General features: G+C 29.2%; 4 protein-coding genes and 1 long non-coding RNA gene across 6 annotated transcripts; 2 read left to right on the plus strand and 3 right to left on the minus strand.

Annotated features, from left to right (window-relative positions):
* The first annotated feature begins 823 nt into the window (after positions 1-823).
* Positions 824-8951, plus strand: LOC107065709 (O-acyltransferase like protein). Its single transcript, XM_089172699.1, has 10 exons — positions 824-1136; positions 6174-6466; positions 6557-6732; positions 6826-6983; positions 7136-7267; positions 7345-7904; positions 7992-8297; positions 8368-8542; positions 8607-8749; positions 8816-8951. Exons 1-10 carry the CDS (start codon positions 839-841, stop codon positions 8942-8944), a joined length of 2370 nt encoding a protein of 789 aa, XP_089028825.1. The 5' UTR covers positions 824-838; the 3' UTR covers positions 8945-8951.
* LOC149032548 (uncharacterized) lies at positions 1473-7731 on the minus strand. Of its 2 annotated transcripts, none has more exons than XR_016176627.1 (5): positions 7592-7731; positions 7327-7509; positions 4713-4908; positions 4368-4595; positions 1473-1711 (listed from the first exon to the last, which is right to left on the minus strand). It is a non-coding gene; the product is annotated as an uncharacterized LOC149032548 (long non-coding RNA). The 2 variants fall into 2 exon arrangements; XR_016176628.1 differs by lacking the exon at positions 1473-1711 and adding an exon at positions 1724-4023.
* A 154-nt stretch (positions 8952-9105) lies between the features above and the next one.
* Positions 9106-10979, minus strand: LOC107065772 (26S proteasome non-ATPase regulatory subunit 5). Its single transcript, XM_015319753.2, is given in 3 exon segments — positions 9106-10544; positions 10547-10614; positions 10745-10979. Coding segments are annotated over 3 exon segments (1503 nt in total). The 5' UTR covers positions 10930-10979; the 3' UTR covers positions 9106-9294.
* A 3879-nt stretch (positions 10980-14858) lies between these two features.
* Positions 14859-18203, minus strand: LOC107065603 (prothoracicotropic hormone). Its single transcript, XM_015319448.2, has 6 exons — positions 17946-18203; positions 17048-17297; positions 16547-16914; positions 16198-16383; positions 15507-15662; positions 14859-15324 (listed from the first exon to the last, which is right to left on the minus strand). Exons 3-6 carry the CDS (start codon positions 16571-16573, stop codon positions 15178-15180), a joined length of 516 nt encoding a protein of 171 aa, XP_015174934.1. The 5' UTR covers positions 16574-16914; positions 17048-17297; positions 17946-18203; the 3' UTR covers positions 14859-15177.
* Positions 18204-19002: 799 nt separating this feature from the next.
* On the plus strand, positions 19003-21753 carry LOC107065598 (uncharacterized). Its single transcript, XM_089172756.1, has 3 exons — positions 19003-19208; positions 19652-19739; positions 20735-21753. Exons 1-3 carry the CDS (start codon positions 19134-19136, stop codon positions 21364-21366), a joined length of 795 nt encoding a protein of 264 aa, XP_089028882.1. The 5' UTR covers positions 19003-19133; the 3' UTR covers positions 21367-21753.
* The last annotated feature ends 403 nt before the right edge of the window (positions 21754-22156 follow it).

Below are 22156 nucleotides of genomic sequence, written 5' to 3' on the forward strand. Positions count from 1 at the left end.
AACATACTAGTAATACAATTTTCTAATGTTAATTATATAGAGATATAAGATTTCAAATATGTATATTATTTATTTAGATAAAAAAAAAATATTAAAGACTATTGTTTATTTAAATATGATTGATAAAAATTCCAATAATCAGTGGTATAAAAAGAAAAGCAAACGAATTACATGAGTCATATGATTGAAAAATGTTGAGTGAATTTTAGAAAGCCTAGTCGTATTGACAATCAACAATTTCTTGGTGTCTCTTGGTAGTTTATTATGGGGAGGCTCCTCCCTACCACCTTATTATACTACCGTGGCGCTTTGACTCGAACGAAAAGCATTTCTCTACAAGCGAGCAGTTGGACGTTACAGTTGATCCATAGTCATCGAACAAAAAGGAACCAGTCTTGCTCCCAGATTTGGTCTGGCATACATATCACAAAGAACAGTTACGGACGGGGTCTCGCAACATCTTCGATAGTTATTATGATTCCAAAAAAGAACATCAACCAGGAAGTTATATTTCCAAAAAGTCATAAAATGTTACCGCTGAAGTTCACTTGACTAGAAATTGAATCAATCATTTTGGAGGGAAAATCTTTCGTTGTTTTGTTATCCTTGTGGAATACAGTTTGAAGAATCCTCCCGTTCGTTTTTTTTCTTTTTTTTTTCTTGTTGCTGTTGTTGTTGTCCTTAACATAAACTACAATTAATATTAAATTGCAGTTTACATAAACAATTATGTCGATTAGCATAATTTAGTGATTTCTTAAATAAATAATCTCTCTATCGTCTCTTTCTAATAATTTGATAAATATTTATCGTTGTATATAAAGTGTGAGAGAGAAAAATGAAGAATCGTTTAAGACTTTCGATCGTGCTTTGTGCGTTTCTCGCAATATCTGCTGATAAAACGGTAGATTATACAGACTCTCTGATTCTGAAGCATCGGACCAGAAGTTTACCAGAGATCGTTGAAAGTCCTCAGAAAAATTGGACGACTTTGACCGAATCTTTAGACATTTATAGTGCTCGTAACCTCGCGAGAAACTGGGTGGAAGGAAAATATCCGATTGGTGAACAATGTAGCAAGGATATTAGTAGGTACATCGAGGGTTTGAAGAAGCAAGAATTGTGGGCACTTAAGGGTAAGTTTTACATCATTTTAACCCTTAACTTCAAATATATCGTTGGGTCGTTATTGGTCATTATTACGAATCAAAGATTATACTCCTCAGTCATTAACAAGTGTCACTGTAATATTTAAAATAAAAATTAACATTTTTCATTTTGTAGTATTTTAAATCTGACACTTAAAATTTTGTAAGTCGAAGTATGATAGTTTATTCAAATTCGGAGCGTTAAGGGTTAAAATATAAAAACATAATTTTACTCATTTTTCTATTTTATCTTCTTGTTTTATTTTCTCAATTATAAGCAAAAATCACTTGTATATATATATATATATATATATATATATATATATATATATATGTATCTAAAAAAAGAAATGAATTTTGGTTATTTCTAATAATTTCTTAATTTTACTTTTACCATTTTCTCTGTTTTCTTTCTCCTACAGAATTTCTATAATGAATGCATAAGAGCTGCACACTTGTATGTAAATTTGATGCTTTTCTGCTTTTAACGAACCCGCAGATTTCTTTCTCATAGGTATGCGTGTTGTGTTATGAAACTGTCTGGCACTCGCTCTTACACCTACCTGAAAGAGTACAAATTTAGTATACCAATAGAAAGTTTACGAGATATTCATATTAACGAAAGGGTAATTATTAATACGTAGACAATCATGTGTGCGCGAATAATGTTTAGATACTGAAAGCTTTCTCTTGTAATTCGTTTTATTGTAATTATAACTTGTAATATTTTATAGATTCATTGCACAAATATGCTACACGAGAAGTGGCCCAAAATTTGTTGCTCCAGAGAACTGGTTTCTTTCTTGTCTAGTCTTTCATTTAATAATAATAATAATCACAACGATATTTAAAATATGTTTTTGTTTTTTTATCGCGACTCTTCTAAATATAATAAGGAATCTTGTTTGACCAGTTGTAGATGTTTATTACTTATTTTTAAATTTAGAAAAGCATCTTTATTCGTTTTAACCATTAATCTTTACATCTCGTGTTTCTAAATTATTATTTAACATAATTTGATAAAAATCAATTGTAATATATAATAAGAAATAAAGGTAAAAATTCACGCATGAATACACCAAAGCTCTATCGGCCATTTGATCGATTGCAAGGTGTATCCTGTATCCTTCAGACGCACTTTCTACATGTAGGTGTTTCTTACTTAATATGATGTTTGTACACCTATAAATGATGATTATTTTCTACTTGAAAAAACTACTCCAAATTAATTTTAATCATTTATCTTTCTAATGAATAATTAACATTAATTTTTATCGTACTAATTGTAATATAAAACCAATGTAAAATTATTTAAAACGGTGTGGATATAGACGAGCAAGATGGAACGTGTAAAAAAATGTTCGGAACGCATATCTTAGATCTTTTTAATGTTCCTTTCATTAAATAAATGAAACTAGAATAGAGATTCTCTTATATAGAGAAAATAAGGACATTTGTTCATCCAAAATTTCATTCCAGGTATATATGATGTAACACTTTACGTTGGGCTACCTAAATTATTTCAAGTTAAAAAGTAAAATACTTTTTCTCTGTAACGGTCAGTCAGTCCCTCCTGGTTTGCCTACTTTCATCCGTGAGGTTTCACTTTTAATGACACAAAGAAACGCTCGTATAACCACGAACGAACGGCTTTATGAGAAATTGGCCTGACCAGTCGATGCGACGAGACTCACTTTCGACGTTTTACCTTCCTCGGTCAATGCTATTCTTTTTCTTATTTTCTTTTTTCTTTTACTTATCGTAATAACATTATTAATAATTAATTAACGAAGAAAGAGATTGATTCCGGTGCATGCATGCTAATCAAAAAGAAAAACCTTTTTTTTTTTATATGTACTTGACGATTGACAGTTTTACTTTCATTTGCAATAAGATTATATTATATTCAAAAAATATGAAATATTAAGTATATTTTTGTGCTTGTGTATCGTAAATCTCATGTTTTACGATAAAGTAACATAAGTAAAATATAATTATTTCGATAAGTGAAAATATTTAAATTTTAGTTAAAATATTTCAAGCTTTTTTTTTATATTAAACAAAGAAGAATAAAATATTCTTGTTCTCTTTTTATGTGTGAAAATAATAGCGACGAATATATTTTCACTTTTAACTTCAATTATATTTTACTTTGTGTGTGTGGAGGAATATTTTTATGAACCGCTCAAACATCCGGTTTCTTTAACAGGAGGTAACACATAGACGTGTTCCTCTTAACTTTCCCTCTTTATAAGCATGTATTTGGGAGTATCGTCGAAGGAAACTCCAATTCGTTAGCTCGAAGAAAGGTGAAAGGTACTTGGTATCCAATACCGCATCGTTTTAGCATCAGGAAATCGTCTTTAGAGATTACTGTTATGACATTTAGATTTTAGCTCTATGTACGCACACACGCGTGTTTTTTTCTTTCTACTTTCAAATCTAATATAGGCTAACATAATATGACAATTTCACTTTTTGTTTTTCCTTCCACTGATTTCTAGATCATTATTCTATTATATCTGAAATAAAAAAAAAAAAAAAAAAAGAAGAAATTTATATTTATGAATTAAATATTATATTTTATGATTTACATATTATGAAATACGTATCAGATTCTCGTGGTCTTCATATATACATATCTCTCATGATGTTTTATAAACATTATTACAAAATTATGATTATTATCATTGTGACACAAATCACAATTCATTTTGTAACTGTGTTTTATTAAAGATATAATTTGATACGGATGATCTTAATTATTATATTACGGTGATTCAATTTGCATTGGTAATTTTCACATTACATCACTGTATACCATAAATAAGTGTTTGATTTAGTACTCATTCGAAAGCAGAGAATGTTGTATATTCTGTAAAATTTAAATGGATTTGAGAGAATAGAGATTTGATATCTGATATTAGAGAATATTTTTGTTGGTTATAGTAGAGAGGATGGTCTGTTAGGTTGAATAATAAAAGGAATAGATTTATCGTAATTAAAAGTAAAAGATAAAGTTGTTACTGCAAATAAAATGTATAAATCAGTATAAATAATAGTTTGGCCAAATTTTCAATTTTGATACGAAATACACGTTGACATTTGATATTTTATTATAAGTAGAGATTATTTATTAAAAATATTAATATTAACAAATACTAATCAAATAAGTGGTAGCTATAGATAAAACCATAAATAATAATATTATTCACTTACTGTAATTAGGTAGTTGCAGATTTCACGAAATGAATAAAACCCAATTAGATGTAATTATTGGCTAGCGTGAAAGTAGATCCATCTTATTTTTATCGTTATGACTCTCTTCAAATATTTACTGACACTAAAATAAGCCATTCTCCATTATTTGGTATAAACTTTTGAAAGAAGAAACTTTCATTTCATTTTTTTATATTATCCTCTTTTCTTTTTTTCTTCTCTTTTTCTCTATGAAAAATAAAAAAGAAATTGGAAAGTACGTTTCATGTTGCTCGTTTTGAAATATTCTATCTCTCATTATCATTCTTAGTATCATTCTTATTATATATAACATATAATTCATACATAGAAGTGAAATATTATTGATGTAACTTCTAGCGCGTGTTGCTTCATTCAGTGTCGACCGTTAAAGGATACGATGATTGACCGATATTTTCACTAACATCCAATTCTAGAACTACTTTCCATTCTTCGTACATAGAGACAGGAACGTTCAATGAGAATTATACTTTTATATTTTACCTTGAAAATGTTGTTGACCCTGAAAAAAATGAAAAAAATAAACAACAAACGATTCTGTATATCTTTGAATATATTTTGACAAAATTTGTACTCTTATCGAATAATATATTTCTTCGTGTCTTGTGTTCTTTTTTTAGTTCTTTTCGAATGTGAAACCAATTTGGTAGAATATTTAAATGAATATTTATTTTCAATTGAATTAAATAGATATGACGACGGTTTAACAAAGTAGACATTGCTTTGGCAATACTTTTTAAAGAAGAAAGCTTTTCACATTCGAAATTACTTTCGCTATTGATTATACAATCAAAATCATAGCTTGACTAATCAATCGATCGTATTTCTCGATCATAAATTAATTCGTTTTAATTTCACTTTACGTGATCGCAATATACAAGTTTATTTATTTTAGATTTTATTAATAAAATTTCTCTTGCCCCCTCTTCGCTTATTTATAAAAAATATGCAATTTACATATTATTATTATTATATACATTCATCGTGGTAATTGAAAGATCTCTCGAATATTTGATTTATTTGCCTTGCGTTGAACCAGGAAAGAAGAAATCGAACAATTACGTGTCTAAATTGAACTTGACTTTGAAGAAGAAGAAGAAATAAAAAAGCGAGACACGTCCATTTTCTTTACGAATTTCTATTGTGTGATTTTCTTTTTCTATTAACTCTTGACAAATTCCTTTCACGCATTTGTATAGGAAAATACTAGTACGAATACTACTACTTTCTTTTTACTACCTGTAAATGAACACTGTAATATGAAACATATTTCACAAATTACGTTATAATACGTTTAATAGTAATGATTTGAAAGAAAGTTAAAAGGAAATTTTCGTTAATATGATATAACAAAGATGAATTTTAGTTTCTCCCGTAATTTTAACAACGATGATGTTGCTTTTTAAAACCGCAAAATTCGCATTCAACAACCATAATACGATCTTGAAGTTCTGCGAGAGAGTTGAAACGTGTTGTGAACAAACCCCAGAAAAGTTTGAGGTATGCGGTTAGATAACGTCGTATTCACTTCCCGAATAGAAAGTTTTACTTGATTAGAAACGTGCGTAGAGTTAGGCTCTTCAAATCATTCTTCCAATAATTCTTAATAATTCTATCGTGCTTATATGTCATTCTGAAAAATAATCTAACAGGAATATTTAATAATAATCTGCTTTGATCAGTTAAAAAGTAATCCGATCTACATTGCAAATTACAGTATATGTATTTTTATCTTTTGAAACCTTTTCTTTTTTTTTTTTTTTATAGTTGACGATGCTTCGGGAAGATACACCAATGGTTTCTTCTGGGGTAATTCATATTTCACTGGATCAGCAACAGAATGTGGATACATCGGTCAAAATTACGTTAGAAGTAATGAGAAATCTACATCCATGTCTATTATAAATGAAGTACAGGAATTTAATGCAGAACCCCATAAAAGAGGAAACCTCGGTTTGAGTGGCTCTAATCTTTTAACTCAAACTTTTATAGATCAACCACCTTATTCTTTAGGTTTTTATATGATGAGAATTTCTTTAAATACGACCTTGTTACCCATGGTAATTAATATAATCAACGTTATATATGATTATATTAAATATCTATTATTATTATTGCTAACATTTTGATTTGTTTTTGAATAATTTTAGACAAGATTGATGCATATTGGAGTTTGTTTGCCATTTTCTTGCACATCGGCTGACGTATCAATAATAGCAAAACTTGCTGCTAGTGATATTACTGCTAAAAATTTAGTCATTGAGAAAATTCGAGATCAACATAATTTGTACGACATGTACTCCGATCCTGTTTATTGGATTCTTTTGTAAGTTTCAGTTTTATGTTACAATAAAATATTTTTATAATTAATTATTATAAAAATATTATAGTCTCTCATTATTATCTTATATTATTTCAGTGGTGTCACATCTGTGGTGATAATTCTTATGATAGCTGGTTCTGGATATGATTGGTATTTGACTCGAATGGTCGCTCGTAAAAAAAATATGATTTACGATTTGGAAAAGCATGGAAAGCTTGATCAACTTAGTAATGGAAATCCAAAAACGTTAAACGGTAAGAGTAGATTTTTGTCTAGAGCGTTTAACTTGTCTTCTCTGTCTACTAATTTTTGAATCTGACAAGACTGAACGTATACGGTGACTATCATTAACAACTACAGACAAGAGACAGTGAAAGTGACACAATGTCATTATTATATTTCGTAGATTTTCAAGGTATGGTCTATCTTCCTGTTCCAGTGGCAGATACAGTTCCCAATGGATCTACGCCGGTCAATAACAATAACAATAACGATCACGAGAATACCTTGCAGCCATCTGATGAAGTATATAAACTTAGTAAGTTCAAGCAATATAATATACTTTAAAGAATAAACTCATATTAAAATAATACTTACGCGCGCGCGCGATTACAGGTGTTCTTGAAGAATTGCTCTTGTCTTTTTCTGTTCCTTCCAATTTAAAAGTTATCTGTGATGGTAATGTTGGAGGAGATACAATCAGTACCATTCATGGTCTAAGAGCAATATCAATGGCTTGGGTGATACTTGGACACACTTGTATAGTAGTTTTCAAATATTCTGATAACATGGAATATCGAAAAGTTGTCGAAAAAAAGTTTCTTTTTCAAACAATTACTAATGGAGCTTTCAGCGTGGATACCTTTTTCTTTATGGGCGGTTTACTTGTCAGTTTTCTATACTTTAGAACCAATGCTAAAGGAGATTTGAATAAGCTTACTCAGGGTACAAAAGGTTTTGTTTCTGGGTCATTGAAATTCATTGGGTTGCTTGTCTATAGATTCTGTAGGCTTACAGCACCGTATATGTTTATTCTGGGTGTTGTTGAGATTTCTATGAAATGGTTCTATTACAATTCTGTTTTTGAACCTCCTTCGTCTGATCATTACAATTGTCCTAAATACTGGTGGAGAAATTTACTTTATATTAATACTTTCTTTCCTGTAGACCAAATGGTAAGTATTATAGCTCAATTATTTTAATTTAATTTTACACATTGTTATATTAAACTTTTATATATACGTATATATGTATATTTTTAGTGTATGCCTTGGAGTTGGTACGTTGCGGACGATACACAGTTCTATATTGTTGGTGGAGTAATATTAGTATTAGCTGTAAATCACTTTAAGATTGCAGCAACTGCTGTTATCACTTTATTAGTAAGCTCCTGGTTAACAACAGGATACATTGCACTTGCTAACAATCATATGCCAAGTTCAGATGACCCACTGGCTTTGTTTGACAAAATTTATGATAAACCATGGACTAGATTAGGACCATATCTAATTGGGATGTCAGTAGGATACTTTCTCTTCAAGACTGATTGTAAAGTGAAAATGTCGAAGGTGAGATTAAATACATTAATAATAACTTGACGTCGTCATTTGAAACATTTCATTTGATCATTTTTCACAGGCCACAGTTGTTATAGGGTGGTTACTTTCTTTCGGCTGTCTTTTAAGTTTACTTTATGGTTTATATGAGGCTGAACTTAGTCCTGTAACTTCCGCTGCATATTCTTCATTGAGCCACAGTGCTTGGGCACTTGGTTTAGCATGGATTATTGTTGCATGTAGTACAGGTTACGGAGGTAAATATCATGATAAAAATAGAAAAATTTAAAAATAATAATGTACAAAAATGTTTGTTTTTAGGATATATAAACAAAATTTTGTCAGCACCTATTCTATATCCATTCAGTAGAGTGACCTATTGTGCTTATCTTATTCATCCAATAATTATTAGACTGACTGCTATGAACTTAGATTCACCTTTTCATTTGGGAAAAGATACAATGGTAAATACTTTTAATGTATAAGTTATAATCTCAATTATCTATAACATATCAATTTCTATTTTTCAGATGATAACTTTCTTAGGACAATTGATCTTATCTTATTTCCTATCATTCATTGTATCAGTGAGTTTTGAAGCTCCCGTAGTAAGCATGTTAAAAATTCTAGCACCAAGAAAAAGAAAGCGCATACAATAAGAATACTAATAAACTTATTTAATCATTGAGCAGTCCTCTTTTATATATATATTTATATAATATTATTTTCACTCTTTTTCTAATAAGATCTCTAAACTTTGTAAAAAACAATCTATTAATAAACATATGAGGACAAAAACAATGTACACATTTCAAATAAATATGTTTTCTTAAATTTTGTATGTGTATTGTCAATTATAAAATAAATTATATTTCAATTTATTATTTATAAATTGTATATTATATGCAAATAACAACTTAATGTATTTTATATAACTTTATGAAATATATATTAGAAAAAAATGATATTTAACGATATAACCTACATTTATATTAATAACGTTATCATTTTACATAGCACTTTCATATTCAACTTCTGTATAGGTTTGAACGTAGAATGGGCCTTCGTTAACAAATTGTTTTAATTTTTGTATGGTACCAGCCTCGAATACATGCGATTCCGCTTCAGACAAATATTGAACAACTTTATATTTCAATTCCTTACACTCTTTGAAAGTTTCAATGTTTCTATCCAAGAGAAATTCTATCAAACCTGGAGAATCAGATATATATTGTTGACCCCATGCTTGAGATGCTACAGTTGCTAGAACTTCTAAACTGGCAGATCTGATGTCAATGAATGGTTGTTTAGACATTTTGACAATCAATCCTAATGGATCATCGCAAAGAGCATCAAACCATGATTTTGTTAAAGATAAAATTCTGTTATCTTGTTCAGCCTTTGGTACATTAATTAATAAGTTAAGATTATTCAAAGCAGAGATTTTGTAATGTGTATCCGTTTCTTGAATAATTTCACCTATTTTCTTCATTGCAAATAACATCCCCAATGTCTGCAACGCATATTTTCCTTCCATGTTTGTTGCAATGTGTCCTAACGTATCCAATGCAACACCTAATAAGAGACAATCTTTTTCGTATAATATTCTAAATAATTCTGAGACTACATCTGGATATTTTAAGAACATTTCATTCGGCCACAATTGTGCAATGTTTCCAAAAAATTTGATGACATTAGGAGTGGTAATATTTGACATAAGATTTTCATCGGTACATATTATTTTACCAAAAAGTTTTGTCAAAACCTCTTGTTGTTCCAAATAATTCAAACCTTCTTCGGTCAAAGCCAATGGAGTCAGTAATTTTATGGCAGCCGATTGCAATAATATATCATCATCTTGTAACATATTGATGAGGCTGCTCAAAAATCCAGATTGTATAGTTGCCTCTAAATGTTCCTTGGAAATTGTAGCTATGCTTATTATAACGTCACCAACATGAAAACTGACATGGTCATTTCTAACGGCAAGTTTGGCCAACGCTCTCAAAGGTTCCCCATGATATAAAATTTTCACTCCATTCAGATTTTTTCCAATTTTTGTGATGAAATTCTTTGCTATTGTACGAATACTCCCATCCTCATCACTAATTCTATTAATAACTGCAACTATTAAATTAACATCTCGAAATATTACAGGAAGCATTTGTTCATCTTCACACGAAGACAATAATTGCTTCAAAATAAACATTCTGATCACCGACTCTGAGTGATTTATTAATGGCAGTATTTCATCTGGGTTTTTTTATAAATTTCATATTTACCATCGTATATCATTGTCAAAATTACATATACACGGTCTCTGATATCTCTGAAATAAAAACATCAAAATATATCTATTAGATTATCTTTAATTTTAAATAAAACACTTTTGAGAGATTAATAAATGAAATATAGGAAATAATACAAAATGAAAAATGAAAAAAGCTTTTTCATCATACTCGTCTTGCAATAAGAGAGACATTAATGGATCAGAATTCAAGTTTTCAGCAATTGTGCGCTGTTCTAAAACATCACAATTTCTCCACTTTATTTGCATTTCCATTAAAGTTTCTTCCTTTTCTTTAATAGTATCAAGTTCGATAAGCTTATTAACTTTTTCTTGAAACCACTCCATTGTTGTCATCGTGACTATGTTATACTGTAATGTAAATACGCATTTCAAGCGTTACTTTTAACTTTTCACATCTTTGAAGATGGCGCAGCTAATGCTGTCGATTAGCGTGCTCCCTACTTTAACAATTAAATCGATTCAATAAATATTATAGTATATAATTATTATACTCTAAACTTGATATTATTATTATTATTTACATTATTATATTATATTATATTATATTATATTATATTATATTATATTGAATATATAAAATTATTATTGTCTTTTTTTTCCTATATTACTTCTCGGATTCGAGTAGGATTCGAATAGTCAGCCATCTGTACTGTTACTCATAATACCTATTATTGCTTGACTTTAATGATCAGACGATGAGAATAAATATTTCAACGTGGCCAGTCTGTGTTGACTATACTATTATTATTATTATAGACAAAATGTCATTTTAAAGTTCTCAGTTGCGTTATTTTTCAAATTTCGAATGCCCTTTAATCGATATCTTCGATCGATGATTATTTGAACTTTGACTGCCATCTACCGGAGAAAACGCTAACTTTCTGCATACCCCTAACAATAGGCAATTTCCATGCATGCACATATTATTAATTGGTTGTATACTTTCCGACGTAATTTCATCTACCAATTTAATTAATTAAATAATTTTTTGTTTTACAAATATAGTATACGAATAATATAACTTATTACTTCGTTAATTTTTAAAAGCAATTACTTCAGCATTTTTAATAATTTCATAATAAGACCATCGTAATAAATCATAATAAATCGTAATAATATTCGTTAATAAATAATCTACCCTATACTGATCATTTGATAAAATATATATTCCTTTATACGATCTTCGTCTGAAAATACTCGCTATAATATTGACATAAAACAATTTGAATAACTGTATCTCCAAAGTATGACGGGATTAATTATTATTAATAATATTGAAACAGTAGATGTGAGTGAAAGAGTGGGATGGATAGAAAACGAGAGAGAGAGAGAGAGAGAGAGAGAGAGAAAGGCGAAATTTCATGAGAGCGCATTAATAATATCGCGAGATACGCGCACGATTAAACATGTGCACGTACATCCACGTAGAGATACATATAAAGTAATTGTAATTTGCATTCACGTGTGCCCACTTAAATGCATTTCCATTAAAAACGTTAGAACGACAATACAATGTATAATCCACTTATCGTAACGATAATGACTGGACTAAAACGCTTTTGCATTAGAACAAATTTAACTGTAAACAAAAGATACAGAATAGTTCTGTCGCGTTATGCTGTTTGTATGTTTTGTTTGTTTATATTTGTATCTCTTTCTCTTCTTATATATAAAACTCCAAAATTATGTAAAAATCTACCAATTGTTAAAAAAAATACAAAAATATCTAACAATCAGGTGAAAATAAAGAAAGATAATACAATTTTTCGTTATTCCTCGTTCCTGTTCTCTATTTTAGAAAATTGTATTTTTATCAAGATATTTTTGAGCGTTAATACTCAAAGGACGCTGGGATGAATTTTGTATCGTCATCATCTTTTTTTTCTGTTTTTCGTCGAACGATATGATACACTCTGATAAAACAAGCAACCCACACCCTTTCCTATTATCCTTTTCCAGTGCATAACACTTCAGTCGAACACGCAAGCACTCTGGTCGACTTTCCGGAGTCAAGTGCGGATATAACCACTTGAGCTACCGTTTACATTCTGTTCGATTTTTCATTTACCATTTCATACAGGTAAATGGGTATAAGCTTTGACCGGCTTTAAACGTGCATTATCTTCGACCACTTTGTATTTTCCTATCTTCAATCGGTCGAAAGACAATGATGGCTTTGAGTTTGTATAAGCTACCAGGAAAGTCTATTCCTTTCTTTTTTAAGCAATTATTTATTTCCAATAGATAAACATTTAATGTTAATAAACATTTTTGATAGAATCTAGAAAAATTCAATTACTACATTTTATTTATTATAGAATAACTCTTAGAACTTTTATAATTCGAAAGAAAAAAAGGAAAGAAAATAACAGAATACTCATGGGACACGTTATCTACAAGGATTCAAGATCCATTCGGAGTACGTCAACCTTTTCCTTTGTCGCGAAAAGGTCTATAGAATATAACAGCTCCTACGAGAGGAATTCGGTGAGATGACTGTCTCCTTATAAATATTGCCGTTTCAATGTCTCTGCGGAGAGTTATAAAAGATTCACATTTTTCTTAGCAACAATTATCGTTATGTACGTATATATGTCCTATACATATGTACGTGTACACATTTCTATGCTTTACAAATTTCATATATTTAACGAGTTATATGAAATATTCTAAATATGTACATATACAAATCTATTTAACCTCATGTATAAGTTCTCAATGAAATAAATTAATTATCAGAAAGAGAAGAGAGACATTTATAAAGTGAAGATTGGAATGAATGAATTCGTAAAGATCGTAGAATTGTGTTTGTGTGTATTGTGTACACAAATAAATATATATTATATTATATAAATGCGTCTAAATGTGTGGGAGTGTTTATGCGTGAAAGAGTACACGCGATGCAGTAAGCAAGTTATAGGCTTTTCGAGCTCCAACGATCGTCGTTCAAATGTTCGTCGGTTGACTGGTCAAGGTCGAATAATCGTCGGACGATTTAACTCGTTTGTTAAAATGTCATTGATAACATTGAAATAAGTGAATACTTATAAAATAATTCTTTTGACATATCCTCTCGATAATTACTTGTTATTAATAATTATCTATAAAATATAATTTTATCGTAAAAAATTGCACACACACACACATATTAAATTTATATTATCATAATTATACTACAATAAGCATAAATTAATAATAATAATAATAATAATAATAAGGTCCAATCAAATTTTACAAATGCAGACGTGCGTACGAATATGTGAATTTAATATTACATAATTTTCTTAAGAGATGAATTATTATTATTAGTTTTATTTTTGGCAGAATGAATAATTACATCGCGAGAGAAAATAATTAACAAAATATCGTTAAGACAAAGAAATTCTATTTTAATGATGTAACGAGATGAAAATGTCATTCGACTTTACAAGCCCACAAGATGAAGAACAACACAACATCAACGCGGAGAAGCGAACCGAAGAGAAGTAGCAGACACTATACATATATGTCGTTAATTGATAAAATTACCCTGAACTCTCGGAAACACTAATGGCCAAATATGCATAGAAGAGGAGAGAGAGAGAGAAAGAGAGAAAGAGAGAAAGAGAGTTATTGAAATTACAATCTGTCGTCTAGGAAACTGCCGACACTAAAATTGATTGCAAAACTATTCAACTTTCAAAAAGCTAATAGATTATACTAAAGTTCTTTTAAAAATCAAATATGTTACAATTTATTCATTGTGTATGTTCTATATTAAGCGTAATATGTCATAATATAAAAAATAAGTATAAATAAATAAATAAATAAAAATAACTAAAGAACTTATATAGAATATTAGACCATTGTAAATATTTTTGGAGTTCTGCTCAATGTGTCTCTTTTTCTTATGGTACTATGAAAAATAAATATTTATAATATTTATAGTATAACCTTTTTTTTGTAAGTTTGAAAATTGTTGTAATTAATTCATATAACTCAAGCGAGTCATTCTTAGGCGATTCTCTCGCACAAAGAATCTCTAGGGTGAAATGGTTATGTTGCTTCGGATGAGAAAAAAAAATACGTAGTGGCTTTCCGTGTACGCGATTTCGTTCGTCTTACTACATGGTGCAACTCACAGCAGGATTTATGGATATACCTTGTAGATTTTTCTTAGGCTTCTAGTATGCACTTTTCAAATACTTGTCTATGAAATTCCAAAGGACCCGAATATATACGTATAGAGTGTCCTATTCTAAACTTCATTATTTTTACAAAGATCAATAATAATAATAACTTTATTTATAATAATATTTAAACGAAAACTTTCCAAGATTACATTCTTATAACAATTTGAAGAATTTCAATATAAAGATTTATTGAAATATTTGTTAATATTACTAAAGACGTTAAATTCAAATAGAACACCCTATATATGCGTGATACATCATGGATACATCATGATAATATACTAATGTTACTACATCTATTACTTTTCTTTTCCTTGACTATAGTATTTTATTTCTTCACTTTTCCACTTATCGATCGATGAACTTGTTTTTTCTTTTAATTTCTTCTTTTTCTTATTTTTCTGTTTCCTTATGTTTCGGACACGCAAGCAACCGCAACGTACATTGGTTTTAATTGCCATTTGTGACGAAGCGATTCAGGAAGTGGTGCATTATCATCCATGTAACTGTCATCTTCCATCAAAGTGGTCGTATCTCGTTCGCTAAGGATGTGTATCTGAAAATTATCGTTTTCAATTAGAAAAGAAATAAAACTCTTCATGAATGAATTATTATTACATTGTATACTCTTTATCCTGAATGATTCCTGATAATTCTTTAACACATAACAACAATTACATAAATAACAACAATGAAATAAATGAAATATTGTAATAATAATATAAACATCCAACTCACCATATATTTTAACAATTTACATGAATTAAATTTATCCTGACATGCTTTCGGTTTGCAGCTGGATACTGTTATATGTCTAGGATAGTGTCCCTCACCTAGATCCTTTATCTCGTATTGACTCTCACAAGGACAATAGCTTTGAGAATATAATATATTCTAACAAAAAGAATATATATATATATATATATATATATATATTATTTGAATCATATAATATATTACATCTATTATATATATAATTTTGCATTCATGCGTATATGTGATATATATAGCGTATATGTGTATAAGTAGTGTTAGACCATTTTCTAAATCCTTTTTTGGGTACGGTTAAATATATATTTTTTTTTCTTATCAAACAACGGCATAAATATTTATAATATTTAAGATGTAACATATATATTTCAATCAATCGCATAATATAAATAGCAAGGGAATATATTATTCATTAATATTTAACAAAAATTAATTATATTAACTCGTGATTTGATATTGAAGTTATATTTAAATAGAAAATGTAAATAAAAAACAATTGGCTCTTATGCAAATAGATAGATCTTCGTTAAAAAAGCTTATATATATTTTAAATGTAATATCCTGTCGGCATAACTCACATAGCTTGAATTTTTGTACGCGTTAAAACCATCTACACAATAAATCAAAATTATAAAATGAAAGGGATTCATCGACTTACTCTACGTTTCACTTCGTTCAATCCGCCGGATAGATACATTTGTTTATAAAACAATGAATTTTGATTTTGATTTTCTGGAAAATGTTCGTAATCCATTAAAGATTTCGCCTTGGATAAATCATTTTTCAATCGATCCAAAGAAAACTGATGATTTGTTTCTTGAGCCAATAGGCCTCGTAGGATCATCTAAAAATTCCAAATAAAACATAAGTTAAGGAAGTAAAAAACGTCTTACTTATTATTTGTCGTCAAAATTTGTAAAATACAAATAACGAAATTATAATTTATCTCATAATTTATTATATTAGTTAATTAGATAAATGTGGAATAGGGCTTTTCTTATGCTTACGTATAAGAGGATAATTTTGATGTCCATAATGTGATAATTCTCCTTCTAGACTCTATCGAAAACTGGCTATCTTAGCTGAGAAGTACCTCCCTTATATACAATATTTTTTCAATAAAGATACCCTAAGACAAGTCAAATGTCTTTCAACTTTTCAAAAGGACCATTAATGCTATTCGATATCCATAGTCAAGGCTTATTTCACAGTCCTAATCTTTTGTGTTTCTCGAGGTCATGTTTCTTCAAGACACATCTTTCTTCTTCTTTTTGTCGCTAATACCATTAACGGTAAAAATATAACTCACATATTTTCTTTCTCTTCGTGTTTCTTCATATAGCTCCGAGTAATTATCGTCGATTCAAAAATCTTTCTTAAAATAAAAAGAAAGAAAGCAAATCAAATGATTTAGTTGAAAACTTGTTCAAGCTTTAAATTAAAATCATTTCTTTTTCGTTTTTAATCTTTCAAGATTATTATATTATTTATAAATTAATAATATTTACCATAATAATTGATTTTTAAACAAGTATCAAAACAGCCAAGTAATTTTGCGTGCACGTAGTTATAAAATCTTAAATCTACTCTAAGAATCGTATTTATTTTCAAATCTCACGCTTCAGTATCCTTTCACCTTTGACCTCTATCTATTTTTTTTACCCCTTTCTCTTCCTTTCACTCTTTCTTTTTTCAGATTATTTGATTTCATTTTAATCATTTTTTAATGATTAACATCGTGTGATGCTTACAAATTATCTATACAAAGTACGATTATTCATTTCATTTGTTTTTGTAAAATCTTAAGTTTATAATTATATACATATTACTGTGTGCTATTTATATTAGGGGTACAGAAAAGTAATCCAAATTTCTTCGGTTAGCGCACTCACATTTAGTTTGTGTCAATAAAAAATCGAAGGACTTTTTAAAAGGGAATTGAACAATTTCCTTTACGAAAAACAAAAAGTGTTAGAAAATGATGAACCAATTTTTTGTTGAAATTTTTTATTTAAAATTTCTTTAATAAATAAATATTTTTGGTCAACAAAGAAAAATGTTGATTACTTTTTGGTCCCCCTAATATCATTCATTAAAAAGACCAAATTAATTTCTCTTGTGTATACTTAAATATTTAATATTCTTCCTATTCTAAATAACATCCTGAAATGATGAAGATCGAAGTTGTTATATCTTTTTTTAATAAGATAGAAAACTTAAATTATACATAGAAAAAAATGTAAGATTAACTATCGCTATCGATCGCATATGTTTATGAAAATTTGATCACTTGTCGTATTAGAGAAACTACTAATAAGTAGTATTCAAAGCTGACCAACATCGTGCTTTCGTGCACGCACGCATGCATACACATGCACACCCATAAATATACACGTTATTACGCACCTTTCACGGCCGCTTTGAATTATTTTCTGCACCAGATACTACAAGGATCGATCGATTGTCAGCTGACTTTCAGCAGCTTTATTCAGCCACTTTTACCATACGCTTATTTAATCTCCTCTTCCTTTGTTGTTTTCGTTACTATTTTTTTTTTCTTTTATATATATATATATTTATAAGCGATTTTCAATGTCCAAAAGGTATCCTTTCATTGAAGATCAGTTTAATTTTCCAAAAAGATACGAGCGATTAATTACATGCTTTTGGATACATTTTGAACCTTGACAAAATAAACATGAATAATTTTAGATTATTTTTATTTTATTCTTGTCAAATGTAATAAGTTTGTTAATTATTATTATTTCTTTTTTTAATAAAGAATTTCGATGAAAAAATACAAAGATTATATACACTGTCTTACTTTCTAGTTAATCTCCTGTAATTAACTACAACATTGATGTCTCATTCCTCAAGAATGTTAAGTTCTTTTCATCAAAAGAAGGATGATGATTTAATATCTGTTGTAAAGTACAGCTACTCTTCTTTGTTAATATTTCAAGATATTGTCGTTGTCTTTGAAAATTATCTCTACGAAGATTTCATTGAAAAGTATATTAAAATATATGTAGATGCAGGTATTAGTACAGTATGCATATTCATCTCTAATTGAAAATATTTTCTATCTATGATACGTTGATAACCTCGATGTAATAATAATTAAAAAATCATATAATTAATAATAATATAATAAAGGAACGCATGAACATAATAAAAAAAATGTCTCTTCAAGTTTAATGTATACGAATGTATAGTCATAGCAATCACGATAAAATAAAGAGTTGCTAAAATATAAAATATAAATGTAGAATATAAAAAAAATAAAAAATTAATAAGAAAAAATTGAATGTCCACTTGATATAGATTATTTTGTTAAAAGGCTTTCGATGATAAAAGTACGATATACTTTGGAAGGGTGATTCTTCGCGCTTTTTATCGCGCAGACGCGTTTAGTTACTCCTTTTCTACCCCCGTTCGACGAATCTCCCTCACCCTCACCCTCACTTGAAACACTATATATTTCAAGGGAGCACGAGGATCGAGACACTTTCCAGTACTTTTCGTGGCACGTCACTCCGAATTTGTCGAGATTTCAATTAGATAAACGAAATTGGGATCGATACAACATCGATCATGAAGACTCACGTGACTTCTTTCTTTATCACAAGCATATTTATCGTTGCTTGTACATCCATTTCGGCATTACAGGTAATAACGTAATATAATTTTATTTATTTATTTATATAATTGCTTTTAAATATATCATTGAATGTTAAATATTAAAATTTATGTTATGTGTCGAACTGCAATTTTGTGTGAAACTTTAAAAAAAATACGTGTGCCTATTCGAAACACGAAACACGAGACAGGCAAGAACTTTATCTATGCATACTAAACATCTTATCTCTTTGAAAAAAATGTTCTCTCTTTGCATGGAGATCAGTTTTGATTTAACTTTAGATAAACTTCTTTTGATATGTCTTTTTTTTCTCTTTTAATCGTATACATACTAGATAAACAAAATTAATTAATCATCCGTTCAATATATACGTATTTCGTTGGAATATTATTATTTCTGCGAACGAATAATTACAATCTAAATAATTTCCTAGATATTAATATTATTATTATATTTTTATAATATTTATCAGGTACAGAACGATGCTAATCAATTACAACGAGAAAATTACGAGCCAGTCGTGACGGACTTTCTTGTTAAATACTTGGACTTGGATCGCAGTAAGTATTACTTTTTACTTACAATTCATTTACTTTTTTCCTTAAATTAGTTTCGAAAAGAAAACAAAAAAAACGATCACGTTGAGATAAAGCAATTCTCGAAAAAGAAAAAAAGTTGCGTGCACGGTAATGGGTTTTCGTAGTATCTACCTAACTATCTGAATACATTCAAAGTCTTTACTAATTTTTCTTTCTTAAGTACGACGCTACTCACTAATGTATAATCTCTCTACTCACTTTTATAATAAATTATATATGTTCCCAAAGGAATAATGTTGAGTAGGATCAATATTGTTGTTTTGTTGTTGGGGGTCAAGTCTTCCAGGGTATACGCACACACGTGCATTTTACAACATTACGATTATTTGCAACAACAACAACAACAACAAATTCTTATTGCATGATGGACTACTTTTCTTCTTCTTCGTTTTCTTCTTTTTACGATAGTTCGTAAATAAAAATTTCCTTCCAATCAATAAAACAGAAAAACTAATGGGAATTAGAGTTCCTTCCATAAAGAATTAGTCCTATAAAAGAAAAAATTCATAAAAGAAAAATTTCACAAGCAATATCATAACTGAGACATAAAAAGATTTTTTCCGTGCGATAACGCATAAAAGAGTTCTCGTTATTTTAATTAAAAACTTCAGAAAGATAGAAATGCAAATAAATAATTACTTATATTTTTATTTCTCTGCTTGCGCGATGAAACATCCGGCATCGCTAAATCCTTCGGGAGAGGTAAGCCATAAAAAAAGAAACAAATTTATCCTGATTCGTAATTAATGTTTGATGGAATTATAATATATTATAATAATTTCTTATCACAATGTGATAAAAGGATTGAACATCAATTCTATTGATTATAATTTCTACAAAATGAATGAAAATATTAAATAACAAGAAAACATATATAACTTTGCATGAAATATTTTGATAATACAAATACAATAATCTTCTTAATGTTAGTGTAATTATTTCTTCTTATATTTCAGAACCGGGAATATCCAAAGCACAAAAAACAATCGGAGTGAACGAGCCGAGTGTTGTCAAACGAAACTTGGATCAAATTGGTGGTGGAAATCTCGTACGAAGCGTATCAAACTTTAACAAATACAATGGTGAACGTTCTTTAAGAAATCTCGATCAAATTGGTGGTGGAAATCTGCTCAGAGATCTGAGTGGCTTTAAGTTTGGTGCGAAACGTAATTTGGATCAGATAGGTGGTGGAAATCTCGTGAGAAACTTGGACCAAATCGGTGGTGGAAATCTCGTAAGAAATTTGGATCAAATCGGTGGTGGAAATCTCGTAAGAAATTTGGATCAAATCGGCGGTGGAAATCTCGTAAGAAATTTGGATCAAATCGGTGGTGGAAATCTCGTAAGAAATTTGGATCAAATCGGTGGTGGAAATCTCGTAAGAAATTTGGACCAAATCGGCGGTGGAAATCTCGTAAGAAATTTGGATCAAATCGGCGGTGGAAATCTCATAAGAAATTTGGATCAAATCGGCGGTGGAAATCTCGTAAGAAATTTGGATCAAATCGGCGGTGGAAATCTCGTAAGAAATTTGGATCAAATCGGCGGAGGGAATCTCGTCCGTGACATTGAACGATTCTACGAATGACCTCTGATTGATAACATGATATAAAAAGAGTTTTGAACAAACAAAAGAAAATGAATGCAAATACAAATAAAGAAGATTGATCAACGGAAAAATGACGAAAATTTGCAAATTGTTCTTATGTTGCGCAACGCTATTCGATTACACAAATCAATACAACTATTGCATAATATTAAAGCACCAATAAAATTCTTTATGATTATTGTTAAATATTATTAAAATTTTTCAGATCACACAAATAATAGATATTACTTCAATTTTATCCTAATAATCCTACCTGTCCTACGATCATCCTTAATTCAAATATTCTCTTTTGTTCAAAATTAGATTTCATACACATCCTATGATTAATATTTATCTGATTCCAAAGGTATACCCGATGGACATAATTTGGGCGGCATTGGTGTTGGTGGTGGTGGTGGCCATTTGTTACGATCAACTCGTCGTAGTCTTGACTTTTATCCTGCCCTTATCTACGAGAAACAACGATATTTTCCTTTGAGGTAAAATACAAACAATTATATGATTAAAGGATTAAAGGAATAATCGAAAAATTGTATCTCTACAAAAGTAATCTAATATTAACAATAATCTTTATTTTGTCTTTATCAAAAAATAAAAAGATAATTCTATTATATATTATTAACGATTATTTTAACAAAACTTCTTATGCGTTCGTATGTTCCAGGAAACCAGCAACGTTGAATACACGACTCGGCGATTATGACGACATTCATCCATTCGTTCTCGATCGTTTTGGAAAGAGAAACTTTGATGAGATTGATGCGAACGC

The sequence above is a fragment of the Polistes dominula genome, unplaced genomic scaffold, assembly GCF_049000335.1.
Source record: "Polistes dominula isolate Pdom_NZ unplaced genomic scaffold, Pdom_raw_medaka contig_23, whole genome shotgun sequence".
Classification (NCBI taxonomy): Eukaryota; Metazoa; Arthropoda; class Insecta; order Hymenoptera; family Vespidae; genus Polistes; species Polistes dominula.

Coding starts and splice junctions, on each gene's coding strand:
- LOC107065598 (XM_089172756.1), top strand. CDS start 19,134: ATGAAGACTCACGTGACTTCTTTCTTTATCACAAGCATATTTATCGTT. Junction 19,209..19,651: donor CATCCATTTCGGCATTACAG/GTAATAACGTAA, acceptor AATATTTATCAG/GTACAGAACGATGCTAATCA. Junction 19,740..20,734: donor ATACTTGGACTTGGATCGCA/GTAAGTATTACT, acceptor CTTATATTTCAG/AACCGGGAATATCCAAAGCA.
- LOC107065603 (XM_015319448.2), bottom strand. CDS start 16,573: ATGGACATCAAAATTATCCTCTTATAC. Junction 16,384..16,546: donor TCAAAATTATCCTCTTATAC/GTAAGCATAAGA, acceptor TGGAATTTTTAG/ATGATCCTACGAGGCCTATT. Junction 15,663..16,197: donor TGAACGAAGTGAAACGTAGA/GTAAGTCGATGA, acceptor TCTTTTTGTTAG/AATATATTATATTCTCAAAG.
- LOC107065709 (XM_089172699.1), top strand. CDS start 839: ATGAAGAATCGTTTAAGACTTTCGATCGTGCTTTGTGCGTTTCTCGCA. Junction 1,137..6,173: donor AGAATTGTGGGCACTTAAGG/GTAAGTTTTACA, acceptor TTTTTTTTATAG/TTGACGATGCTTCGGGAAGA. Junction 8,298..8,367: donor GTAAAGTGAAAATGTCGAAG/GTGAGATTAAAT, acceptor CATTTTTCACAG/GCCACAGTTGTTATAGGGTG.